Raw genomic sequence first — 23,386 nt, 5'->3', positions numbered from 1 at the left:
GCCCTGCTGCGCTTTTAATTTGGGAGGCTTGAGCTTTGCTTGGTGCCTAGCACACCCACACTCCTGCCTGGGGCTCCTGCAGCCCAGGAGGATGGAGATGGCTGTCCTGATGATGGATGGAGCAGTGTGCCCAAGTGGGGGACAGCAGGTTTGCTGGCAGGGGTTTGGTGGCATGCTGATGGCTGAGGGGTGGCACACTCCTGGTGTGTGCTGTGCATGCTGGGGGGTACTGGCACTACGAGGCTCCCCCAGGCCTTAAGGCAAGAAAAGGCTGTGGGGTTTTCAGGGACACCTCACGCAGCCCTATCTGGCTCCAGAAGGACTCAGTGGTGAGGGCAGGGGTTTGCAGCCAGCACACAGCTCTGCTCCTCACCCAGCCCTGGGAAAGTGGCAGCAGGTTAGGGGGTGCCAGGGTCACACCCCCAAGGCTATTTCCTGACCCATCCCTATGACTAAGCGGGTTCCTTCCCAGATGCAGCTGAATCTACCATTTCCTTCTCCTGCACCACATGCCAAGCTGTGCCCTAGTTTATGCCACAGTGACCTTGGAACCTCAGGGACAGCTACTGAGGCAGGCCAGGGACTGCCATAGCCAGATCAGGGAGGCATCCTCCAACACTGGCCTCAGCAGAGCTCCTGCAACCCAGGCCACAATAATTAGCTTGAACATGATTTCATGTAGTCCCTGCTTGTTTTTTTTGGTACAACCCAGGGCCAGGGGGTTTAATCCCGCTGTTTCTCTGCTCTGCTCTCCCCACCACAATGCAGCTGCTCTAATTCAACAGCACTTACCCCTGCCTTGCATGGGCAGGGCTCCCTGAACGCCACTTGCCCATGCTACCTTCCCCCCCACAATTACCCTCTCCCAGGGTCTGTCACTCTGGAGATGTGGCAGTTCCCTGCATCCCTGTGGTGTCCCAGGGCACAGGGGCTGGTACCCTCTGCCTCAGCCACAAAGCAGTATCCAATTCCCACAGGATGAGGACAGGCTTGAGGGACAGAGGTGATTCCCATCTCTGTGCTTTTGGCACTGTTCAGGAGCGTGGCTGAGCCCAGTGGGACTGAGGGGCTGCACTGGGCAGTGCCTGCCCACCATCCATGGGCAGAAAGCTCAAAGGTAGGCAGCCACCAGAGCAGATGCCTGGCTGTCCCAGCCAAGGGGAATCAAAGGCATCTTCAGCTCTCCCTCAGGCAGTTCCCCGCCTTTCTCTTCTTCTCTTTGCTGGGCTGGAGCTTTTCATTCATCAGTCACCTGCCTCGCTGCAGAAGGGCTGTAATTAGGGCAGCACGTGCCTCCTCTTGCCTGCACATTTGTGCCCGGAGAACATCATCTCCAGCAGACCCTGACTCACTCAGGGATGACCCTCTGCCCCTGCCATCCTTCTCCTTTCCAGTACATCCATGGATTTCTTCTCCTGCCCTCCCTTTAACAGCAGCAAGAGGGAGCAGAGTGCCTGAACCGGGTCTGGTCCTTGGCACAGTGACCAGGGATGAAGCAACACAGGGATGGGAGAACAAAGGGCAGCTTTTGGATGGCTGGATCCATGCCACCACAGCTCCTCTGTACCCTCCTCTTTCATTCACCCTGGCTGGCAGGGAGATGGACAGTGCAAGGAACGAAGGCATAGGGAAGACCCAGTGATGCCAGCCTGGGCTGAGCCTCCTCAGCCTGCCTGCAGGGCTGCCTTCCTCCACCACAGCCACTGGTGGCCAGGGAAGCGGCTGCACATGGACACAGTCAGCCACAGCTCTGTCACTCCAGGCTAAGGGCATGAGTGCCCCTTAGAGATGCAGTGGTAACCCAGGGCACCTACCTGTGAGGATGGAGACACTGTGGAAGCAGCTGTCCAGCTTGCCCAGCAGGATGGAGAGGAAGCTGTCAGCAGCCAAGCCGGTGACGTCCCGTGTGCTCTGGTCGTAGACCACCACGTCCTGGTGGTCTTCTGCCTCCACCTGCAGGGGAGTGGCAAAAAATGGGCATCAGAGAAATGGGCTGAGCACTGAGGATTCCACAGCACCATGGGAAGCAAAGCTGAATTTAGTGGTCACACCACTAAAGCAGGAAATTCCAGCTCCACATCATTTCCACAAGCTGGTTTTAACGACCAAATGGAGTGTCCAGCCAGGCTGGGACTCTGCTCCCTGGCTGCAGGTGAATGTGTCGGTAGAGGTGCCCACTGGCGCACTCTCACCAACTACAAGTGCTTTTGAGCATCCTACCTAAAAGAGGGTCACTCCTTCCCACCTCCCACCCTCAGCTAGCTGTTACTTAACTGCATCCCAGAAATCACCATGACTTCTTCCACCACTTCCTCCCCAGCCAGCTTTTGCCCTCAGACACTCCTCCTCAGCCTGGCTGGTGTCACAAGGACAAGAACACAGGGATTTGGGAGTGGTTCTGCAGACAGGGGTGCTGCCAGCACAGCCCTTGTGCTGTGGCTGGAGTCAGCAGGGGCTGGATCAGGGCTCAGCCTGGGGACACCATGCCACTACATGTCACCCCAAACAGATCACCCCTAAGGGCCGAAGAAGAGGGAAAAACTGTTTTTTTGCTTAGTGGATGCTCTGGGTGATGCTCTTTCTTCCTTTTGTAATGTATTCTGGGGCCTGCACAGTGCAAGGATAAACTGGGAAGAGGGGAAGGAGCTCCTGGGCTGCTCTCGTGTGATTTTACATACCACAAACTGCACCTAGCTGCCCACCACTGCAGGGATAAACTGGGGCAGGTGAGATGGTGGGATAACCTTCAGGCAGGAGTCCCCCCACGCCTGGTGATGACTGGATTGCAATGAGAGCACTCAAGGCACAGCCTGACACTCCCACACCTACCTGAAGGTCCATGCACCAAAAAGAGATAAAAATCCTCACAGAAGCATAGCTCAGCTCATCTGCTGAAGAGCTGGGTGTATGGCACACACCTGCCCTGAGAGCGCCGGCAGGGTAAGGCACATCCATCACATCGTGGCAGGAGGGGAGGCAGCAGCAAGCAGGGAAGGAGGGAATGTGTGCAAGCTGCTCTCTTCTCAGCAGCTAGTGCTGGAGCTGCCCACTGGCCACCCTGTGCCAAGCCCTCTCCAAAGTGTCTTTAGGAGACCACTTGAACAAGGTGGATACCACCTCGTTTTGCTGTCTCACTGCCAAGCCCTGTCTCACCACCAGAGCGGATTCGCTCAGGGTTGCTGTCATTATTAATGCTGCTTTCACACCCTGCTGCAGGTGCTTCCCTGCTCAGCAACGTGAGCACCATCCAAATAAAACTGCAGGGAGCCCTGATTCAGCTGAGCTCATCACATCTCCGCGCCGCAGCGGAAGGACAGCCCCGCACCAACAGGAATCCCCGTCGGGACACCACGCACAGCTGTGCTCCAGGAGGGGGCTCAAGGGACCCACCTGTCCCCAGCCTGGCACCGGGGACTGCAAGGCAAACTGGCCCCACGGCTCAGCAGGATGACAGGAGGCATGAAAGGGCAGGGTAAGAGGGAAGAGAAAAGGACATGGGAATTCTAAAATAAGACACTGAAAAATGACTGGAGCCACCTGAGATAAGCCAGATGAGGATCTACTCCAGCATCTTTTCCTCAGCCAATCCTGACGCAGGACTTTTGTGGGAGGTCACCCAAGCACAGCTGGAGGGAAACACGGTGGCTGACAAGCTGGTTCAGAACTGGGAACCTACCTCAGCAGCTGCCTAGCCCTTCAAGGCTCACTAGCACATCCCAAACACCCACTTCTCACCCGGAAGTCCCATGCCAGCAAAAACATCTTTCCCCAAAGGCACAGTGAGGCGAGAACCACTCTGTGGTGGAGTAGGGGCTCATTCAGCTGCACAGTCCTGCATGAGGAGGCTGCAGGAGCTCTGGCTGAGCAGCATTATCCCACAATAGGATTTAGTGTTCCCTCCACACGGGAAGGCTTTGTTTGGGCCATTGCTGCAGGGTTGCTGCGCGACGGCAGAGATGTGCAACACGGTTTACATCTTATTAAAGTTATAAGGTTTCACTCAATGTAAATGCCAAACAAGTGCTGGCCTCACATGGCCTGGCTGCAGAAAATAAATACCTGGCCTTCTGGGGTGAGTACACCTGCAGGAAGGTCCTGAGCAGCCCTCATGGAGCATACAAGGATGCACTGGCATCCCAGCTCCTCACCACAAAGGGAAATAAGACACAGACATTTAATCAAGCACATGGGTCTCCCATGAATGTCATGCCCTCCTGAAATGCCCCATCTCTGGCTTTAAACATAGGGAGGCTAAAAGCTAACTGGGACAGAGGAGGGTAAAGCTGAAGAGATGCTCCATACTAGATTCCTGCTTCTGCCAGGTGCTGGCATAGGACAGGGATATAGCTGACAACAGAGGTATTCTTCTGTGAAGCAACACTTCCACAGCAGCTGCTGTCACCCCAAAACTGCTGAAGTAACCCCAGGCATCACCCTCCAAACAGAGTCCCCACATCCATCTAGCAAGGGACAGGAGGGCCAGGATGAAGCAAGCTTTTGGCTCCAGACAGATGTTGGTTTGGGCTTGCAAACCCACGTATGCCTTTGAAAAGCTGCTGGCCCACTCCAGGGCTGGAGGTGCCCCAGAGCAGCTCCCCATGATCAAATATCCCTCCTGCTAAAATCCTGGCTGGAGGGGTATGACCAGCCAGGAGCCAGGACCACTTGGCCAACAGCTCCAACCAAACCCCAGCTGAGACCATAGATTCATTGCCTTTGTGCCAAGCCCTGTGCCTCCCATCACTGTCCCCAGCTCTGGCTGGAGGTAACTCCCACATGGACATCAGTCCCCAGCACTGTGTGGTTAACACAGCTCAGGTCCCAGCTCTGCCTCTCCCCAGCTGCCAAGCAGGGATAATGATGCTCTACAGGTGATCCAGGCTAAGATAAGAGTGAGCTATTATTATTATCCCAATTACTACTGACATCTCAGTCACGTATTGTTTCAAAACACAGTGAATCACCCCACTGAAATAACAGGGCTTCCATCAACACAAAGAGCAGCCAGGCACAAGGCTCAAAAATAAGTCCCGGCTTTCCCTCAAGCAAAACAGCTGCTTGCACAGCCGAGCTCCTAATGCAAATAAATAAATATTCCCATCACCTGAAGAGACCCTTGTCTTGCCTCAAAGCATGGCTGCAGTTGCTCTGGAGATTGCTCCACTTCAGGAAGTGAGAAGTGGTTGAGAGGTGGACTTTCCAGGGGGATCTTGAAGAAGTAAAATTTTCAACATTTCCCTAAAGAAATGCTAGTGAAAAACCCAAGCAGGATTTTCCCATAACCTCTGCTCTCCAAACTGCACCGAGGAGCTGAATTATTCCAGTTGTTATTGGAATTCATTATTGTGAGAGTCTATTATTGTCAGCACTGGGAGAAGGGTTCAAAACCAACCGGAAGCAGTTATGTTGGTACCATTTCTGTGTGGAGGGAAATGACTGCAAGAGGAATTGCTGCTGCAGCTTTTCCCAGATTGGGCACCATGGGAGGATGGTCCACACCAGGGTTTGGGGAGCACTGGCTATGCCAGTTGCCACAATCATAGGATCATAAGCATAATTCATTGAAAAAAAAGAAAGGGATTTTAAATGTCTCTATTTTTTCTTTCCTCCCAAATGGTCCTTTCCTCTCCTCGCTCCAAAAAAAGCCAGGAGCTGCCGTTTTCCCACAGCATCACTCCAAGCTGCAGCCCACAGAAGCATTGCTAATGGTACCCTTCCTTAACAGCAACACGGAAAACGAGAGATTAAGCAATGGGAAAAGCAAATTAGACAAATTCTCCTATCCCCCGCTGCCAGCACGCAGGCAGGAGGAGCGGCGTTGGCGGCCAGGTGGGGTTTGCCCAAATGCTTTGCCCCGTATCAGCCCTTCTCCCTCTCCAGGAGGCGAACACCACGCCTGGAATCGCCGGGATGGGATGAGCAGGTTCAGCTCTGTTTCCTGGAGGGAGGAGGAGCGGGACGAGGGAGGGCTCGGGGCTGCCCTTCCCCGCCGGGCAGCCCCGCGCCGCTGCCATCGCCTTTGTCTCGGCAGCCCCGGGAGCAGGAAACAGGAGGAGGGCGGGAGGCCCGTCCCCAGGAATAAATGGGGCCGGACAATCGCGCTACTGATGTCACCCTTCCTGCCATCTGCTCCCCAGGCCAGCCGGGGAGCCAGGGGCACAGCAGGGCTGGGGGATGCTGACCAGCGGCGGCAGGGAAATGACACAGGTGGCAGAGGTCTAAATCAGCTTTCAGCGTCCCCTTCTGAGGATCTGTGCACCTCACGTTGATTTCTCGGGGTCCCAAAATGCAGTCTGACTGCAATGGGAGGTGGGGAGAAGGAAAAAGGGCGAGAAGAGAGTTCATCACCCCAAAAGGCAAACACACAAGTGCATGCACAGAAAGGCTTGGACACCCCAAGCCACAGTCACCCGCCCTGCTTTATGCCAGAAGAGAATACAGCAATGATCCCCTCCCAGTATGCTCTTCCAGCTTCCCAGGACAAGTGGTTTAACCTCTCAGGGGTGTCCTGAAGCTTAATTAACTCCTGAGCTGCATGTGTTGGGGGAGCCAGCCAGCGGTGGGCACGGCAGGGGCTGTGCAGAGCAGCAGCAGCAGTGGGGACATGCAGCCTTCTGCCCATGGATGTGCCAGGAGGGATTTCAGCCGCATCCAGAAGAGAAGCAGAAAGGAATTAAAGGCGATGGCAACGCCTCTCTCCTCTTCCCCTAGCATCCCTGGTTACAATCACATCTCCAGCCAGTACGTGGACCATTATGCAATGATCCAGGGAGAAAACGATCCTTCTAAGCTCCTTCTATGGGGACAGAGCAGGGAATGCCAGGAAGGACCAGCCGGCCCCTTTGGGAGCCCGCTGCTCCACTGCAGCTGGCGAGCTGCAGGTTTGCAGGCGGATGGCATCAGCTGATGTTAACTCTTCCACGCTCCCCCCTTCCCTACCATCCTCCTCTTCTTCCTCCCCCTTGCGCATCGCCTGTCGTGCTGCTGCTGCCGCTCCACGTGACGGCGGCCACTGCAGAGGTGACCCTCGCCGGGAGGAGGGCGGCCGCCCCGCTCTCCTCGCAGCTCGCGAAAAACTGATTATTCTGCTTTATTCTCCAGGGGATTTAAGAGCAGCCAAAGCCGTTCAGGAATCAGTCTCCGCAATCCCCTCCAAATCGCCCAGCCCGGAGCATCCCCGCCGCAGATTGGAGCGAGGCCGCCCCCCCGCCCGGCAGCCCCTTGATCCCGCGGGCTGATGTCACCGCCAGCCAATGCGGACAGCGGTGGCTTCTCGGGGTGGCGGGGCGGGGGGGGGGACACACACGACGCAGATGGCTCCAGCTGGGCCCAGCATTTGATTAATCGCCTGAATTAGCCTCGCTTTGCCATAAAATTACAAGGCGGGAGCGGGGGAACGGTGGGAGCGAGCTGGCAGGGCTGCGATGGCAAGCCACCCTCCGGATGGCGACATGGCCACCGCGGCAGCCACCGGGGCAGCCCCCCGCAGCACCTCAGGAGGGCAGGAGCCAGCCCACGGCTCGGCAGGGACAGGGACACCCGGCCCTGCTCCGGCCGCCCAGCCCCGTGGCTCGGAGCCACCTCTATTATTTAACCAGGGGCGATAGAGAGAAGCCTGGGAGAGATAATATGCCATGACACCGGATAAGAGCTTCTGGCGTCACAGGGGAGGAGGATTACATGTCCCTGAATGGAGTTAGGGATGACAGAGGGGAGGGGAAGAGTTTTTAGCAGGGGATTAAGTTTACAGCTCCAGGAAGGCTTTGGGGGGTTGTTTGCTGTCATAAGACAAGTCCTAAAGCTGATATACCTGTTAGACTTGCTTGGAGAGGGATCCTGAAGCAAGGAGCCACGTCAGTGGGGTGGGGGCAATGAACAGCTCCCCGAGGACAGCCCTGAGGCCAAATGAGCTCACACTTTAGCTCTCCAAAGGGTGTCAAAGAGATGCTGGCAGATACTGGGGGTGGAGGGATGGAGGGGAAGGATCCCTTAGGCCAGTCTGCATCCCACAAGAGAAGAGGGCGTGAGCACCTGCCAGGAAAGGTGAGGGTCAGATTCCTTACCTTCATCTTGGAGGCAGGCTGGATGAGCTCCGTGATGGAGACCTTGTCCTGCTGGAGCCTTCTCTTGACCAGCTTGGAGCAGCAGATGTTGACGGAGCTGAGGACGTGCCAGGAGTTGTACTCCACGAAGGAGCGGCTGTCGATGACCAGGGTGCCCTCTGCTCCGTTCCTCAGGAGGCTGGCCAGCTTCTTGGGGTCCATCACCTTGCGTGGGAGCCTGTCCCCAGCCATAACGGGCCAGTCCCCTCTATGGCAAGTGGGGAGCAAGGGGTGGAAGGGCAGGGCAGGGACGCCAGCACCCGTCTCCCCAAGGGGAATGAGCGAGGGCAGAGGGGTGAGCAGGGCAGCACCCGTCCTATTCTCCTCACGCTGCTAATGCCCAGAGTGCCAACTCATTGTGCTGAACCTGGAAAGAGAAGAAAGGAGACAACAACCCATCAGCTAGGCAGGATGATAGCTGGATGTCTTCAGAAGAACCTAAGGGTGCAACAAGCCACACTTATGAGGTGTGTTCTCCCAGCCTGCTGGCATGTGTGGCTCCAGAGCTGCTCAAGCCAGAGGTTTTCTCTTTGTATTTAATAGCCCTCAGCAGAACTTTCTTCCATAAATTTGTCTAATTGCTTTTTGAAGTCATGTCAGCTTTTAATTTAACAGCCACAGTGGCCAGTGGCAGGGAGTAGAATGGCTTGCCAATTACACTGAAGAAGTCCTTCCCCTGGTTTGCTCCAAATCTGCTAGCTGATGGCTCCTCCATCATCTACTACTTGCACCAGAAAAGACCACATGTGCCTGTTCCCTAATCTTCTCCACAGTTCTTACCACATTTAGACCTAATTTAAGGAGCTTTTCAGGTCAAAGCATCTACAGAACCACCAGTTACACAGACACCTTTTGCCACGCTGGCCAGCTCCAGTGTGCCATGTTTGAGAGCCAGGCACATCAGGGACCTGCACAGGGCAAGATGTCACCTCCTTTGCCTGTTTCCAGTACAACAGCTCCTCACACTCAATTTGCTGTTTCTGACCTCTGCCAAGCCCAGAGCTAATGGTTTCACAGAAGCAGCTTAGCTCAGCTCTAAGGTTCTGCTGCTGCACAGTAAAAGCTAGTTCGGGGCCCATCACACATACCACCAAACCAGGTTTGCTCACTCAAACCACTTCACATTGGATTTCACATTGCATTTCACCTGCCTGTTTATTAGAGCCTGCTCACAGGTATTTTTGCCAGCTTGCCTCCTGGCAAGTCAAGAGAAGACAAGAAATCAAGTTGGCCTTTACTCCTGTCTTCAAGAAACAGGCCAGGCATCAAGGCAGAGGTGCTGGGAAGCTGTGCTTGGACTGAGATGGCCCAAGAGTGCTCTCTGCTTTTCAGCACCTAACTTGCACAGAATTAGAAAGGGGTTTCACATACAGGAGTACCCGGTATGTGAATACCCTGTGTTTCATCTGAGGAGCTGAGGGGGGTGAGCCTGGTCCTCTCTGAGGAGAAGAACAAGATTCCTCCATGTCCAGCCCACGAGGTCTGCAAGAGCAGCAGGCAAGCTAGGGAGCATTCAGCTCAGGGTGTCCTCTTAAGTTTTAATGGAACACGTCACTGCAAGGATGTTTTAATGGCATTAGGTTTTACAGCCACTGCAGTCATTCAGAAAATAAGCCTGGGCTACTACCCGGCTCCTCTTGTGCTTGCCAGACGGTGTTTTAGAGAACCCACAAGCTGCTTCAAGGAAGCTTTAATGCATCTGAATTAGGAGGACTATGAATAACATGCCTGAAAAGGCCAGCGTAAAGATTTTCATTGACCTCTGCAGGATCAGGATTTGGTCCACGGACCAGAGGAGGCTTACGAGTCACTCTGATCCCAGCAAGCCAGCAGTTCCTATAAGCTCTTACACCTGCAGGCACCTACTGCAATGGTAGCTCAAGATACGAAAAAGATGCTCGAGTCAGACATGCTACTGGGTGACATGATTGGGACCTCAGTTACCAGTCACCAAACCTGGAGGACACTGCCAGCTTGTAGGAAAAGAATGGAAAGCCACAGAATGTGAGGATGGGGGTTCCAGCATTTGCTCTGGCTCGTGACTCCAGCGCTAACAGCCCAAACTTCCCTGGGCTACCAGACCTATTTCCCAAAGCAGGAGTAGATGTCCCAGGCTTCAGCCTCAGGATCCAAGCTCCCAATAGGAGGCCACATGAGGATGTGCAGTACTTTTCTGCCCTTGTATCACACCCCTGCTGCCTCTGCCAACGCGTTAATACAAATTATGGGAGGGAAAAAAAATCCCCGAGAAGCTGAGATAGTGACAGCCCCTCCTGGCACAAAGCATTTTGGCAGCCCCTTGGCACTCTGGCACAGTGTGCCTGGCCCCACGGAGCGCTCCGCAGCTCCTCACCACAATTCCAATTAGAGCAGCCCCCTCGGCGGGCATCGGGCGGTCCCCCCGCTGCAGGAACCCCGCTCCCCCCAGCTCTCCTCAGGGGGGCTTAAAAATTGAAACAGTTCTAATTAGGGGGTCTGAGGGGGAGCGAGGCTGGCTCCTGCTGGGATATGACACACCTCATTACGTTGCTACCGCCTTGCCAGAAGCCCCCCTGCTGTCCCCTGGCTATAGAGCCAGGGCACTCAGAAAGGATGCAAATTAGCCAGCTTTTCCCCTTAGTGTTCCTTTCACACCCCACTCCCCAAATCACTTTCTGCCTCCCTTAAGCATCAGGACACCAGGCTGTGAATGTTTTTTGGCTCTTCCAATTACACTGAAGAAAGAAAAAGGGAGTAGAAAGAGTTGACAGACAAAAAACCCTAGAATAATACAGTGGCAGAGGGATGAGTGAAGCAGGAGGAAGGAGTGATCCAACATTGCAGAGCTCCTCTGGATATAACACGGTATCCAACCTCCAGATAGTGAGCAAGGGGTAAACTTCTGGGGTGCCAAACACAGAGGGGCCTAGGAAAGATAACAGATGCTGATGAACATAACACTCTTGAGAGAAACCAAGGCACAAAAGGCCTTCAAAGTCTGGCAGATGACCGGAAGCTTGGGTGGAAGAGATTGGAGAAGACAAACGAGGTTTCCCAAGTCAGCTAATAACCCCCATCCTGCAGAGCAAGCAGATAAACCTCTGCAGACACATGTGACACATCAAACAGGCCCCACTCCCAGCTCCACCCAAAAGATGTGGGGGAAGGCAGGGCAAGGTTAGTCTTTTCTGCCCCTCTTCCCTTTACAGGGGATGGAGTTGGCCAGCTCAGTGTGGTCATGGAAAGCTGAAACCTTGGCATTAGAACCAAGACAAGAGGACTTCTCTGTGTAGGTTCAGCCAGGTCAAAGGCAGACAAGCAACTTCTCTGATGGCACCTTCACAGCATCTTGCAGGCTGTGTATGAGATGGTCTGTGAGAAGAAGCAGCTGTAATGTCCTCATCCCTGGGAAGACCAGAGAAGGAGGGAGGATGTCTTTCTGCTTCTGCTCAGATGGGTCAGAAGGAAAACTGAAGGAAGAGGCTTAACCATGAAGCACTGTTAAAGTAAGAGATCTTCTCACCCTGGTGAGAGGGGAAAAGGTTAACCTGGAACCTAAATTAGGGTTTCAGAAACATAGCTGTGTTCCTCTCTTATCAGTTTATTAAAGCCATCTTAATCTTCTTGAGTGTTCCTGAAGAACATTATCATAATCCTTTAATCCCACCTCTCCCTGGAGTGCCTGTAATGAGGAGATGGGCACATGGCTTAGCTGAATGGGGACAGCCAGCAGGAGAGGCCACACTTCAGCCGAGGGACAGAAAGATGGGCAGAGATTAGCAGAGGGCTGGGCCAACTCAGTGGGACTGTGTTCCTGGTGTCACCTCCACAAATGTGTGTGCAGGTGAGGAGAGCTGGCCACACGAGTCACAGGCATGGCAGAGGTGCACACAGCATGCGAGTGTTCAGCCTGGCTGTGACATTCTTCTGGGCAGGCCAGGCAAGAGAGCAAGAAAACCCAGGATACACCTCAGCCTGAGTCTGTCCACGTGGCATGAAAGAGCACAGGAACTCATCCCTGTGCTGGCCCAACACAGATCACCCAGACAGAGCCCACTTCCCTCAACTGCTCATCCTGCACAAGGCCCCCAGCTGACAGGTGTGGTATGGGATGGATCTGGTTTCTCTTTTACTGGAGACATCAGCTGGAAGGGCAGCAGGTCTCCACAGCAACCCCAAAGCTCACTAACCAGCATGTCCACTCCTTGCACCAAGCCAGTGTTGTTGGGAGAGCTCTACCCTCCACAGGCAGCCCCTCCGAGGAGATGCTCCCCCCACTGCCACAGGCAAGCCAGCCTTGCTGCAGGAACACGTTTCCATCACACCTGTGAGACTGGAGCTACAGCATTCTCATCCCAGGAGCACACTCTCCTGGTGGCATCTCCATCTTGGGTTTACCAAGGCATAAGAGCACCACAGGCAAACATTTGTTTATTTGTCCCCAGTAATCTGAAAGCAGCCACTCCTGAAGAACTGCCACCTCCACCAGGGACTCAGTGGCACTGACCCAAGTGATTTGGCTTTCCCCCTTGCAGCCTGGAAATATCTGTGCCTTGTGAGCCCTGCACTGAGATGCTGCCTGGCCAGGCTCCTCTATCAGCCCTGCACCCAGCCTCAGGCTCACTGCTGGGATGCTGGCAGGACCCCGCCGGACCCCAGCTCTCCAGACACTTCCTAAGATGCAAACCGCAGCGGTTTTTCCAAGCCCCACACCCTTTTTCCACCCTCATCCCCTCATTTCTTTCAAATCCTTCAGCATTTAGCGAACTCCCCTCGGCTGGCTCATGCTGGTTGAGGGATTCCTAAATCACAGGACCATTACTAATTATTATTATTATTTTGCAGCAGCAATCAGGGACGCGGGGCTCATTAACAAGTTAGCACCTCTGGTTTCCCTGGAAACCCGCAGCTGCCAGGCAACGGCGGCTCTCCGGCCCGAGGCGATGCTACTGCAGCGCCTTCAGCTCATTCCCAGAAAGATGCTCGGGTCCTGCACGGCTTGATGAACCCAGCCTCGTCAATGGGATGAGGTTAGGAAACTCCAGGATGTATCCCCCTGCTCTAGCCCATCTGCTGGGAACCTCAGCCCTTCTTCCCGATCCCGTTCTGCCACTCACAGCATCTCAAACTGCGCAGTGGCTCCTCCCTCCCGGCGAGCCATGCAGGCTTTCTCCAAGGGCGAGGAATTTGGAGCATAATGATTCCCCAGAGTAACAGTGGGACAAAGCTGTCAGGTGCCTGCAGCAGCCGCTTTAGAGGTGATGTAACTGATGACGATTTCTCAGCAGTTACTCAAGGTCCCTTTAAGAGGCAGCACAAAAGATTTCTCTGCTTGACGACGGAAAAATGGAGTGGGTTTTTTTTCTTTGCTCTTTAAAAGGAGGATGGGAAACACCACTAACCACATCCATAACTCAGACACAGAATCTGCTCGTCCACCTTTCCCTAGTGAATCTCAAGGATGGGGAGGAACGACATCTCCCAAGCCCCAGCAGTATGAAGATGCAGGGGAGATGGCAATGACTTTCCTGGTGTCGTTTAAGCCAAATTGAGATCCACGGCTCTTTCCTAACCCCTGCCACTCACATGGCACAGGACTCCCCCACAGTCTCATCCACACTGATCTTACAACCCCATCTTGGATCCCTGCACACCCCAGGCACATTCCTCCTGGGACAAGAGCTCCTGCGCATGTCTCTCCATGCAGGGAGCACTTCAGGAAGGAGGCAAAGGGCAGCATTCTCTTTTTCCCACAGCATATCACCCGGAGGCAGCCACTGCACTTTTGCCAGGGTTTCGAGCTTGCTGATCTCATGATTTCTTTAATTTTTTTCTCCTCCTTTCTACACCGCAGTCTCCTTTCAATTCCTGTAGGCTGGAAGCAGCATGCCAGAGAGCCCTGCAAGGAGCTGCACGCAACCAAACAGCACCCACTCGCCTCCCCGCATCTCCCACTGCCCTCCCCACGCTCACCCTGTGGCCCAGAAGGTGTTTTCACCAGAGGACGTGGCTGCAGGGCCAGGATGTCCTTCAGCAAAGTGCCAGATGGTGCAGTCACACCGGACAAGGGACGTGGCGTGGAGCCACGTGGCAGTGATGATGTGGGGGTGCTCAGCCTTGGGTACGTGGCTGGCAGCATGGGACAACTCAGGGACAAAAGGGAAGGGGACAGGCTGTACCCAGCTGCCAGGGAGTCTTTCCCATGCACCCTCACCCCACAAGACAGATCGGCTCTCCTGGCTGCAGTTAAGCCAAGGAAAGGGGTCCTTCATCCTCCCTCACCACCTGATGTCGTGCCAGCATCTTTGGATGGGTTATGACTGCAAATGCAATTGCCTCCCAGCCTGTTTCCACCAAAAAAGTGCAGTTAAGGATTTATAGACCGGCCACTCCCAGAAAAATTTCTGACTGCAGTCATGGTAGTCAGTCTGGAGATCCAGTCAGGAAAACCAACGGGGACAACAGGGAAAGGAATTTGGCTGGAGTCTAGATGACAAGGGCAGTATCTCCTCCTCTTAGACTTGTGCTTTTAACATGATTTATATGGTTTTCCCCTTTAGTATAAACACAAGCTTTCATTTTAAAGCCCACAAAAGCCAAGACCAAAGGTTATACATGACCAGCCAGCCATTTCATCACTGCCTTTGCCCATGCTGAGGATATTTCTCCCAAGCACGCTGCTTTCTAATACCAAAGCTATCCCATTTCCATTCTCACCCTGCCAAGCAGAGAGCTGGCCACGTTCTCATCCCAGACCTAAAAGCACCTTCTGCTTTGAGCAGCGTGGCACACATCACAGAGGACATGTCATGATGGAGAAGAGAAACCTGGTCCTGCTGATCTTCAAGGGCCCTTGCTGCCCACTGCCTGGTATCCCATCATGTGCTGCACGACCCCTGAGCCCAGTAGGTTTATCCTGGGGATAAGGTGCTTCTTTGCCTTTTTACAACAACAGCAGGCAGAGGCAGCCCAGAAAGGCATGCAGTGAGATAGTTCTGCAGGGCTGGTCTGTCTCTCTTGTCCCAGGACAGCAAACACCATAAATACCTGCTGGGTGCATTTGCAGTCTCCTGGAGAAACGGTCTCCAGGATCTGGGTCCTATTTTCCCACAACACCTACACACCAAGTGAAAGAAAGCACAGGATTAAGCTGTGGTTCTTCAAAGCTGCAGATAAATATAGCATTTCACTTCTTAAGCACAATCCCCAGTGACAGGAACTTGTCCATCTCAGCAAAGTGCTGGGGACAGCCATAGGTGAGGCCAAAGCGAGCACCCGCCACACACAGGGGCAGTCAATGCCCTGTGCAGTGACTAATGACAGTGGCTAATGCCAGTGCACTGTCATTAGAGCCCCATATTCAAATGACAAATAGGAGCCCTGCCTCCCTGAAGAATAATGATGTTCCTTTCTGATAGGCTGTCTGCAGTTTCTGGTGAGTACCAGTGCAAACTGAGGTGCAGATCCCAGCACAGGTTTGCAGCCAGAAAAAGCCAATGCCCACAGTTATGCCTCCCTATTCCCACAAATCTGTGAATCTCCCTAGAAGATCCAGAATTTAATGAAAAAGGAAGGGGCTCAGTTGGTTTTCTCTCTGATGAGACATTCCCCAGGTCAGCAAACATATTTCACAAGTTTTCTGACCTGGTTCATGGCTTGCTGTATTTTCTATATGCACACAATAGCCAAATTGCTCACGGGTTTGGGATGAATTAGCATGTGTCAGCTCAGGTTCTACTTCCTACCACAGCCCTAACAAGAAGGTACCAGCTCTGAGATTTGGAGGATTACCTTTCTCTAATAAAAAACACACAAGACAGGCAAAGCCCAAGCTGATGTTCCTGCCTTGCTCTTCTCCTTTTCCCTTAGGAACCATGATTCATGACCAGCTGGTTTTGTTCTTAATCTGAGGTGACACAGGGCTGAAACAAAGTGATTTGCAGGTCTTCCTCTATCCTCACCACGGTGCTGAGCCATGGCTTGCTGGTCAGAGGCCACAGCTCTTCATGTATGAAATGCTGCAGCCTGGCCTCCTGACAGAGAGCTGGGTATTGCAGCACTTTGTAACATGGGTCTTCTCTCTGAATCCCTGTTATCACTGCTGCTGTGGGTGGCAAGGACTCATTTGCTGGAGGAAACAGACAGGAATATTCCCCTCACCAACTCCAGGCAGGTGTTAAGCATGACATATACATGCACTTTAACCTCAGTTTCAAAAAACCCACAGAGATATATCATGACATCCACCCAGAGATTAAACATCCTCCAACTCATCTCCACGCCAGCAGGTCTCACTCAGCCCTGCTTCTGAGCCTGCAAGTGACAGCTGGGGTGATCACACCAAACCTTGCTCCTTTTGGGCTGCCTGACCCCCAGCTAAGACCAGTTCAGTCACCCCCACCCTCCCACCTGTCCTGCTGGACTCCAACAGAGCTCACTCTTATCAGGTACTGCTGAATGAACCTTGCTCAGGTGCCAGACAAAGAGGCAGCCAAGCTCAAAGCAGAAGGGATTGTGAGGATGACACAGAATTAACAGGCATCAGCATTCAGCAAGCAAGCGGAGAATGCGTCGATCTATTTTTAATGGTACAATGAGAGTGCTTTACAAAAGGATGTGTCTGGGGAGATTCTGCCCAGTCAGAGATTTGCATTTGGGTTTTTTTGCAGCAGTCAACTTCCCTCGATGTGTGGGAGGCATTTTGTCTCTTCACCACCCCACAGAGCAATTCAGAGGGCCCTGGCTCAGTTTTGGCTGGAAGCTCACCCCTCTGGGTCACCTTCCTGCCCTGCTACATCCTTCTGACTTTCCACCAGAAGACCTGACCTGATGTGAGCAGCAGCTAAGGTGTACAGGACAGGTCCAGGCTTGCTTGGCTTCTGGGTGTCAGCCCTGCTGAGCCAGTACAGCCACTGGGGACATCTCTGCAAGGTCCCAAACAGCAGCAAAGCGGTTAACGTGGCTTTTCAAGGGCTAGCTCCAGTCAGCAGTGCTGGCACCCACTCTGCACCAGCCCTACACTCAGCAGCCTCAAGTGGCAAGCGAGGCCGCGGCTGCACCCGTGCGCTCCCCATGCAGGGCGGCCGGCCAAGGCACATGAAGATGGATGAATAACTCCACTCAAGCCACGGCTCGAGGAGGACCAGGCTGCCATCGCTAGCTTGGAAATGAGGGTTGTTAGAGGCAAGGCAAAAACAATCAGATGTTGTAGACACTTCTTGGTTGCTTCTTTTCAGCAGCGTGCCCCAGAGACGGAGGGACCCTCTTTGTCTGCAGGGTCTGGATTTCAATGGGAGACGTGTGATTCACGCAGGCACAGGTTTAACATGCGTAAAGGGCTTGACTTACTCGATGCAAAAAACCTGCAATGCCCTAATAGACTGAAATTTCTCCCCGAGCTTCTGCTGCATCAGCTGAATTACCATGTGTTAGCTGCAGACAGCAGAGCTCCTCAGAGAACTAAATCCCCTATTAAAAAGCTGAAAAGAGGCGAGCTGAAAAGCCGGGATGCAGGCACACTGCGCACCTCCGTGCCGGATGAGTAATGTGGGCTGGCAGAGACGGACCGGAAAGACGCACTGCATCATGAGCAGGGCTGGAGGACGTGGTGGGGGACAGGATGCCAGGGTCATGCTGTCACTGGAACCTCCATGCAGGATCAAAGCAGTGGTCCACCTCATTCACGTCCCCTCACCAGCACTGCCTAATAACAGGTATCCTACAAAAGCCTGGGAGAAGCAGGGCGGTGGGTATTCATGGACTAGTCACGCAATAATTTAGGTTTAAAGGGACCTCAGCGGTTCAGCTGGTCCAACCCCTCTCTCCCTTAAAGGAGAACGAGCACCAACATCAGAACAGGTTGTCTTGCCCTTCTGGTTGCCAAATGAGTTGTTCCCAGTCATCAGTGGACTCAGAAATAATGCTCCCCATAACTTAACATGCTCAGAAACCCTACACACAACTCAGAAACCCTACACAGAGAGCCTCTTTTGCAAATTGCTGGAGGACCTTGAAGGATTCTGGAGAAATTCCTGAAGAACACAAGGTCTCTGACCCAAGAAAAGGCTTTCTTTAAAGAAAATACAGTAAAGGCAGACAAGACATATATGCACCATCAGGGAACCACAAGCGCTTTCCACACACTAAAAACAACATGGAAAAAGGCATAAGAGAAGTGCAAAGAAAAGAGAAAATCAAAGAAGGGTTTCCAGCCCCAGATAGGTTCCTTGGAGTCTCTTAAGTTTGGGCTTAATGCACACAGCCCCTGCACTTCTGTCCTGTTACTGCTCCCTGTTTACAACAGGAGACTCTATGTACTGGATCAGCTTCCAGTGAGCACCTCCACGTTCTCCTCTGAACCCAGCCTGGGCTAGCACTTCACCTGTCTTCTAAAATACTGATCCTTCCACAACACCATGCAAACAATGCCCATCACCTAAGGAAAATGAAGATCCAAAGCAGCAAAACCAACCCTACAGAAGCCCTGGGCAAAACAAGGAAAGAAGCCTCCTGCACACCAGCCTAGATTATCTTGTCCAGCTAGGTCTAGAAAACCTCAGAGGAAGAGCCAAATAGCAGAGAAGTGGAGCCAGCCATCCTACAGGAGTCATGGCAGTCTGCAGCACAGTCTGATCAGGGCTCTGTGCCGTGCACAGTCCCCCAGTGTAGCCCACCTTTACTCTTAATCTCCTTTCTTGGAGATGGTTGAGAACCAAAGGAGTCCCTTGACAGCACGAAACCAAAGGTTTGGGGAAGAAAGTCTAGAAACATATCTTGGAAGAGAAAGAGATGTTTTCCTCTCCATGAAGTCATGCCAAAGAGGAGACAGGGTCACCAAGGCACTGACCATGACCAGAGCTTGGTATGGTCTCAGCTGCTGGCCCACTTCCAGCAAAACAACTGTCCCACGGGGATGAGACACATGTCATGGTCTCCCCCTCCACCAGATGAGCAGGCAAAGCCATCACTGGGGTGCACTGCACCACTCACTGTCCCTGCAGGAACATGCATGACCACTGATCACACCACAAGCTCTGCCTGGCTTTGACAGCAGCCCCTGACACCAGCAGTGCACAGTATCTTGGCACGGTCAGATTCTACCCTCCCTCACGCTCCCCTGCCTGTTATAATCCTGCACACAGAAGTACACACAGGTCTCCTGAGCAAGCTTGAGAAAATCTTGAGCACAGAGCTTGTTTAGCTTCTTATCTGATGAATGCTCCCAGGCCACTCACCTCCCTTCCCAAGCCTGCCATAATTACGTCAGGTGCTCCTTCCCACTGGCATCAGGCGGGACAGGTGTATCTTCAGAGCAGAAATGTAAAGCTTGAAAAACAGGTTTTAAAACCCAGAGGGCATGGGGATGCAGAGGAGTGTAGAAGCTTTCCCCACAGTATGACTGCACTGCCGTTCTGGCTGCAGGAGTTTCTCTGCATAGCAGCAAGGAAAAGAGTGCAGGGAGACCCAGAGACCGCGAGCACCTGGGAATTTCTGCAACCATCTCCCCCTTAACACTGCCACTGCCATGGCAGAGGGTAACACAGTCTACAGACTCTCCCTGGCTGTCCTACTGGGAGAGAGGGATCAGCATCCACAAGCTCCTTCTCTTCATCACCTCCTTCTCTACCAGATTCAGGTTGCTGGCACCGTTTCAGTATGATGGCAGTGTCCTATGAGCCTGCACCATAAATCAGGGCTGCCAAATGCTGGAGCACCTCCTTTCCCTCCTCCCATTCTTGATAGTGTGAACATGCTCTTCACCTGACTGTGCCCAGGGCTTTGGGAGCCGAGCTGTGCACCAGAGAAATTAACCTCTGATCCCTAAGAAAAGCCTTGTTTAAAGGCAAGGAAGCAAACCCAAAGAGGAAAAACGCTCATCCCCCATGCAGATTACAGCAGCTGGTGCACAGGGAAGGGGCAGGGATGGGATGGGGACTCACACTCATGCCAAGAGAAGTCACTTCAGAAATCCAGGGGCACTATTTGTTTCTAGCCTTTTGGGGGGTTTCCAGCCTGTGGAGACTTCCTAGGGGAGGACAGGGTTGCACAGGAGAGAAGAGAGTTTTCTCCCACCTCTTAAGATCCAATTTGGCAGCATGGGACAGACACTACTGCTTAGTCCTACCCAGCCCTCAGGGGTGTTTTTGTAGTAAAAGTGACGTTGCATTTAATTTTAGGTGAATATAAGCTCTCCAAAGGCTCAGTGGTTTTCTCAGTGAGGTACCTGGCACCCAGCAAACACACACTGCAGACAAACATGGTGCAGTATTTGCAAGAATAACCTCCATGCAGAGTCCCCAGTGAACGTTCCTAAGGACTCTGGCCACTTTGCTCAGCTCTCCCAAGCTTCGCTGAGGCTAACTTTAAAGAACATTGCTAGATCCAGGTCCTAGATCCTTACCTTATGTCTAAGCAAGGACAACTGAAAGCCACGGAAAGACAATCTGTTGGGTTAGAAGACTTTTGGTGCGAGCTGCTGACATCTCTGCTTGGAAACCTTCCAGCCTCAGGTTTGAGCCTCTCAATTGTGTTGCCAATAGGCCAAGGGAAGGAATTTCTGTGTACTGCCATTGCAAAGAGGCATGTGGGCATCCCTGTGCTGCTCACACTCTCGCCTGTCTGCTCTTGCCCCAGCCATTTAGACAATCCTGCACATCCAGGCTCTGCCACTGTGGCTGTGCCATGCAAAATTTGGGACAAGACACCTGCAAAGCCCTTGAGGGTGTTTTAAAATCCCAGATACACTACGGCCAAGAGGATTTTCTTGGTGCCACAGCTTATTTCGTTTCGGGAGCTGTTACAAGCAAAATCAAAGCCAGTGCAGAAACCACCATGCAGACCCGAACCCCAACCAACCTCTTCTGCAGAGAGCGTCCTCCCGGCACAGCCGCACTCCGGCAGCGCGAGCAGAGGCACACCGAGGCAAGGCCAAACCCAAGAGCACCGACTCCCGTGCATGGAGTCCTCCCGAAAACAAAGCTCTCCACGGCCGCCTTTGGGCGCGCAGGCAGCGAGCCCCGAGCCTTTCCTCAGCGCAGGAGGATGAGACAATGCCAGCCAATGTCACACACCGCTCCACGGGCGAGCTGCTCTCAAGGTTATCATGGCCCCTGCGCTGCCAGGTGCAATCCTCAGCGCTACCTGCTCGGGTATCCTCACTCCTTCCTGTGGGAGAGGGGTCTGCCTTATTCCCCCAAATCACAGGGAGATGGAACCTCTGGCAACCATTCCCAATGCATTCGTCATCGCCAGCTGCTTGGGACAGGGATGGTCTCTCCTACATGCAGCACCCAGCTCCCACCAGGGAGCTGTCGATAACTACCGCAATATGAGGGATAAACGCATCCATGCCTAGAAAAATCCAAATATCCCTATGAGAACAGCACTGCACCGCGTCCTTCCTTCCAACGAAACCGCAAATTACTGACCTGTGCACAGAGCTCCCCCAATGCAAGCTGAAGCACTGACATCAGCTTTTGCTGTTGCTCAGGAATTTAATTCTGGGGGAGGAGAAAAGGGAGGGGGGAGCAGGAAGGAGAAGGAACTTATTTATCAATAAGGGAAATAAACAGGAATCTTTAAAAACAAACAACGCTCAGCACAGAAAGCAACATTTACCACTACATAATGACTGAGGGTGTGTGGGGGGTGATCAATCGGTCCAGGCACATTAGGGGAGGTGGAGAGGATTTTTATAAACGAGCAGCTTAACTCATTAATCGCGAGCAGCGCCTTTGGAGCCGCAGCAATGAAGTCTTGCATGAAAACCCCCGCTGCTGAACACATGCCGGCTTCGTTTAAACGCCAAGGACACAGGGCGACACTCCAACCTCTTTCATCATCAGAAAAACCACAGCGCTGTTAACACCGCTTCCTCAAGCACCAGCCCTCAGCCCCGCCAGAAAACCCCTCCACCCGTGCCCCCCGGCCCGCCAGGACAGCGGCTATTCCCGGAGCTTCCCGAGCCCCCTCCTCACCTGCACCGGCGAGCGCTCACCGCCGAGGCACGGTGGGATTTCCACCGCCCCCCCGCCCCGAAAACAAGCGCAGCATCCCCGGCATGCGCGGCCGCGGAGCGCCAGCCCCCCCCCCTCCCCCGAACCCCCGCTTCTCTCCCCAATCCCCGCCGTGGGGCTGCTCCCTTCCCGGCCCCGGCGCTGCACACACATCGTTCTCCCCAGCGCCGGGGCCGCGCCGGCCCCTCAGAGCCGCGAAGCGCTGTTCCTATCCGCACACACACGCACACACACTCGCACATATACCGGCACATGCTGCCGCGCTGGCCGCCCCTCACGGCGCGATGCCGGCTCCGCTCCCCACACGCGCGCCCCGCGCCGCGCTGCTCCGCGCCGCTCCGCGCCGCTCCGCGCGCCGCCGGGAATGCGCCGGCGATGAGGTCATGCCTCGGGAGCGAGCGGGGGGGGGGAGGGGGGAAAGGGAAAAAAAAAATAAAAAAAAATAAAGTGGAAAAAAAAAAGCGACAGCGTTGACGTCACCCGCAGCCAATCAGCGCGGGCGGCGCAGGGCAGGGTGACGTCAGCCCCGCGGGCGCGGAGCGGCGCGGAGGGAGCGGGCGCTGCGCCCCGGCACCGGCAGGGAGAGCGGAGAGCGGAGAGCGGAGAGCGGAGAGCGGGCAGGCTCCGGGCGCGGAGACCCTCCCGCGTGGGACAGCCCCGAGCCGCGCTGCTCCGGGAGGAGAACGCGCTGCCGTGTGGTTTTGGGTCGTGGATGGTTCCCGGGCTGCCTGGCATTGCAGGGCTGAGCCGAGAGCTCTCCCGCAGCCGGGCCACCCCTGCCTGCCGCCTGTCAGCCGCTGCCTGCTGAGCCGGGAGCAGCGGGGACCTGCGGAGCACTCATTCCCTCTGGGCGAGAGGCAGCACGGTCTTGGAGGGCGGCACGGCCAAGTGTGACCAAAAAATGGCTCAAAAAGCAGGAGGTGCCTGACCCACGGGTCGGCTTCTGGAGGGATGGAGTGGGCTCCGTCCCCATCCTGGAGCTTAGGGCTCCCCATCCTGCTCAGGTTCGCCAAAGAGCTGGGCAGCTGGCCTGGTTACACGGCAGGGGCTTTTCTCTGCCCTTGGCCCTGGCCTGGCAGCTCCAGCTTAGAGAGGGATTAGGGTTTAGAAGCTTAGGTTTTGCTGGTGCTTAGGAAGTGAAGGGAACCTTCCTCCCTGCCGACACGGATGCCGGATGTTTTAAAATTAACTCTCATGTCTCCAGACACGCGGCCAGCAGCTTGCTCAAGAACGTCGAGCTTCCACAGTAACTGGCGGCAAAATCTTTCCCAGAAATGTCATTTCTCATAA

General features: G+C 54.1%; 1 protein-coding gene across 4 annotated transcripts in view; it reads right to left on the bottom strand.

Annotated features, from left to right (window-relative positions):
• DUSP8 (dual specificity phosphatase 8) overlaps positions 1 to 22,419 on the bottom strand; it is a 43,487-nt gene extending 21,068 nt beyond the window's left edge. Inside the window, exons 1-3 of one of the 4 annotated variants that reach the window (XM_039728286.1) lie at positions 22,343 to 22,419; positions 8,064 to 8,469; positions 1,815 to 1,953 (exon numbers count right to left, since the gene is read on the bottom strand). In XM_039728286.1, coding sequence (XP_039584220.1) covers positions 1,815 to 1,953; positions 8,064 to 8,294 — 370 coding nt within the window. In that variant the 5' untranslated portion in view covers positions 8,295 to 8,469; positions 22,343 to 22,419. Of the gene's footprint in view, positions 1 to 1,814; positions 1,954 to 8,063; positions 8,470 to 19,315; positions 20,033 to 20,936; positions 21,450 to 22,057; positions 22,222 to 22,342 lie in introns of those variants that run through there. The other 3 variants (XM_039728288.1, XM_039728287.1, XM_039728289.1) reach the window with 3 other exon arrangements.
• Positions 22,420 to 23,386: the final 967 nt, after the last annotated feature.

Source organism: Passer montanus, unplaced genomic scaffold (assembly GCF_014805655.1).
Source record: "Passer montanus isolate IOZ18808 unplaced genomic scaffold, ASM1480565v1 scaffold65, whole genome shotgun sequence".
Taxonomy (NCBI): domain Eukaryota; kingdom Metazoa; phylum Chordata; class Aves; order Passeriformes; family Passeridae; genus Passer; species Passer montanus.
This window is presented reverse-complemented; position numbering and strand designations above follow the sequence as displayed.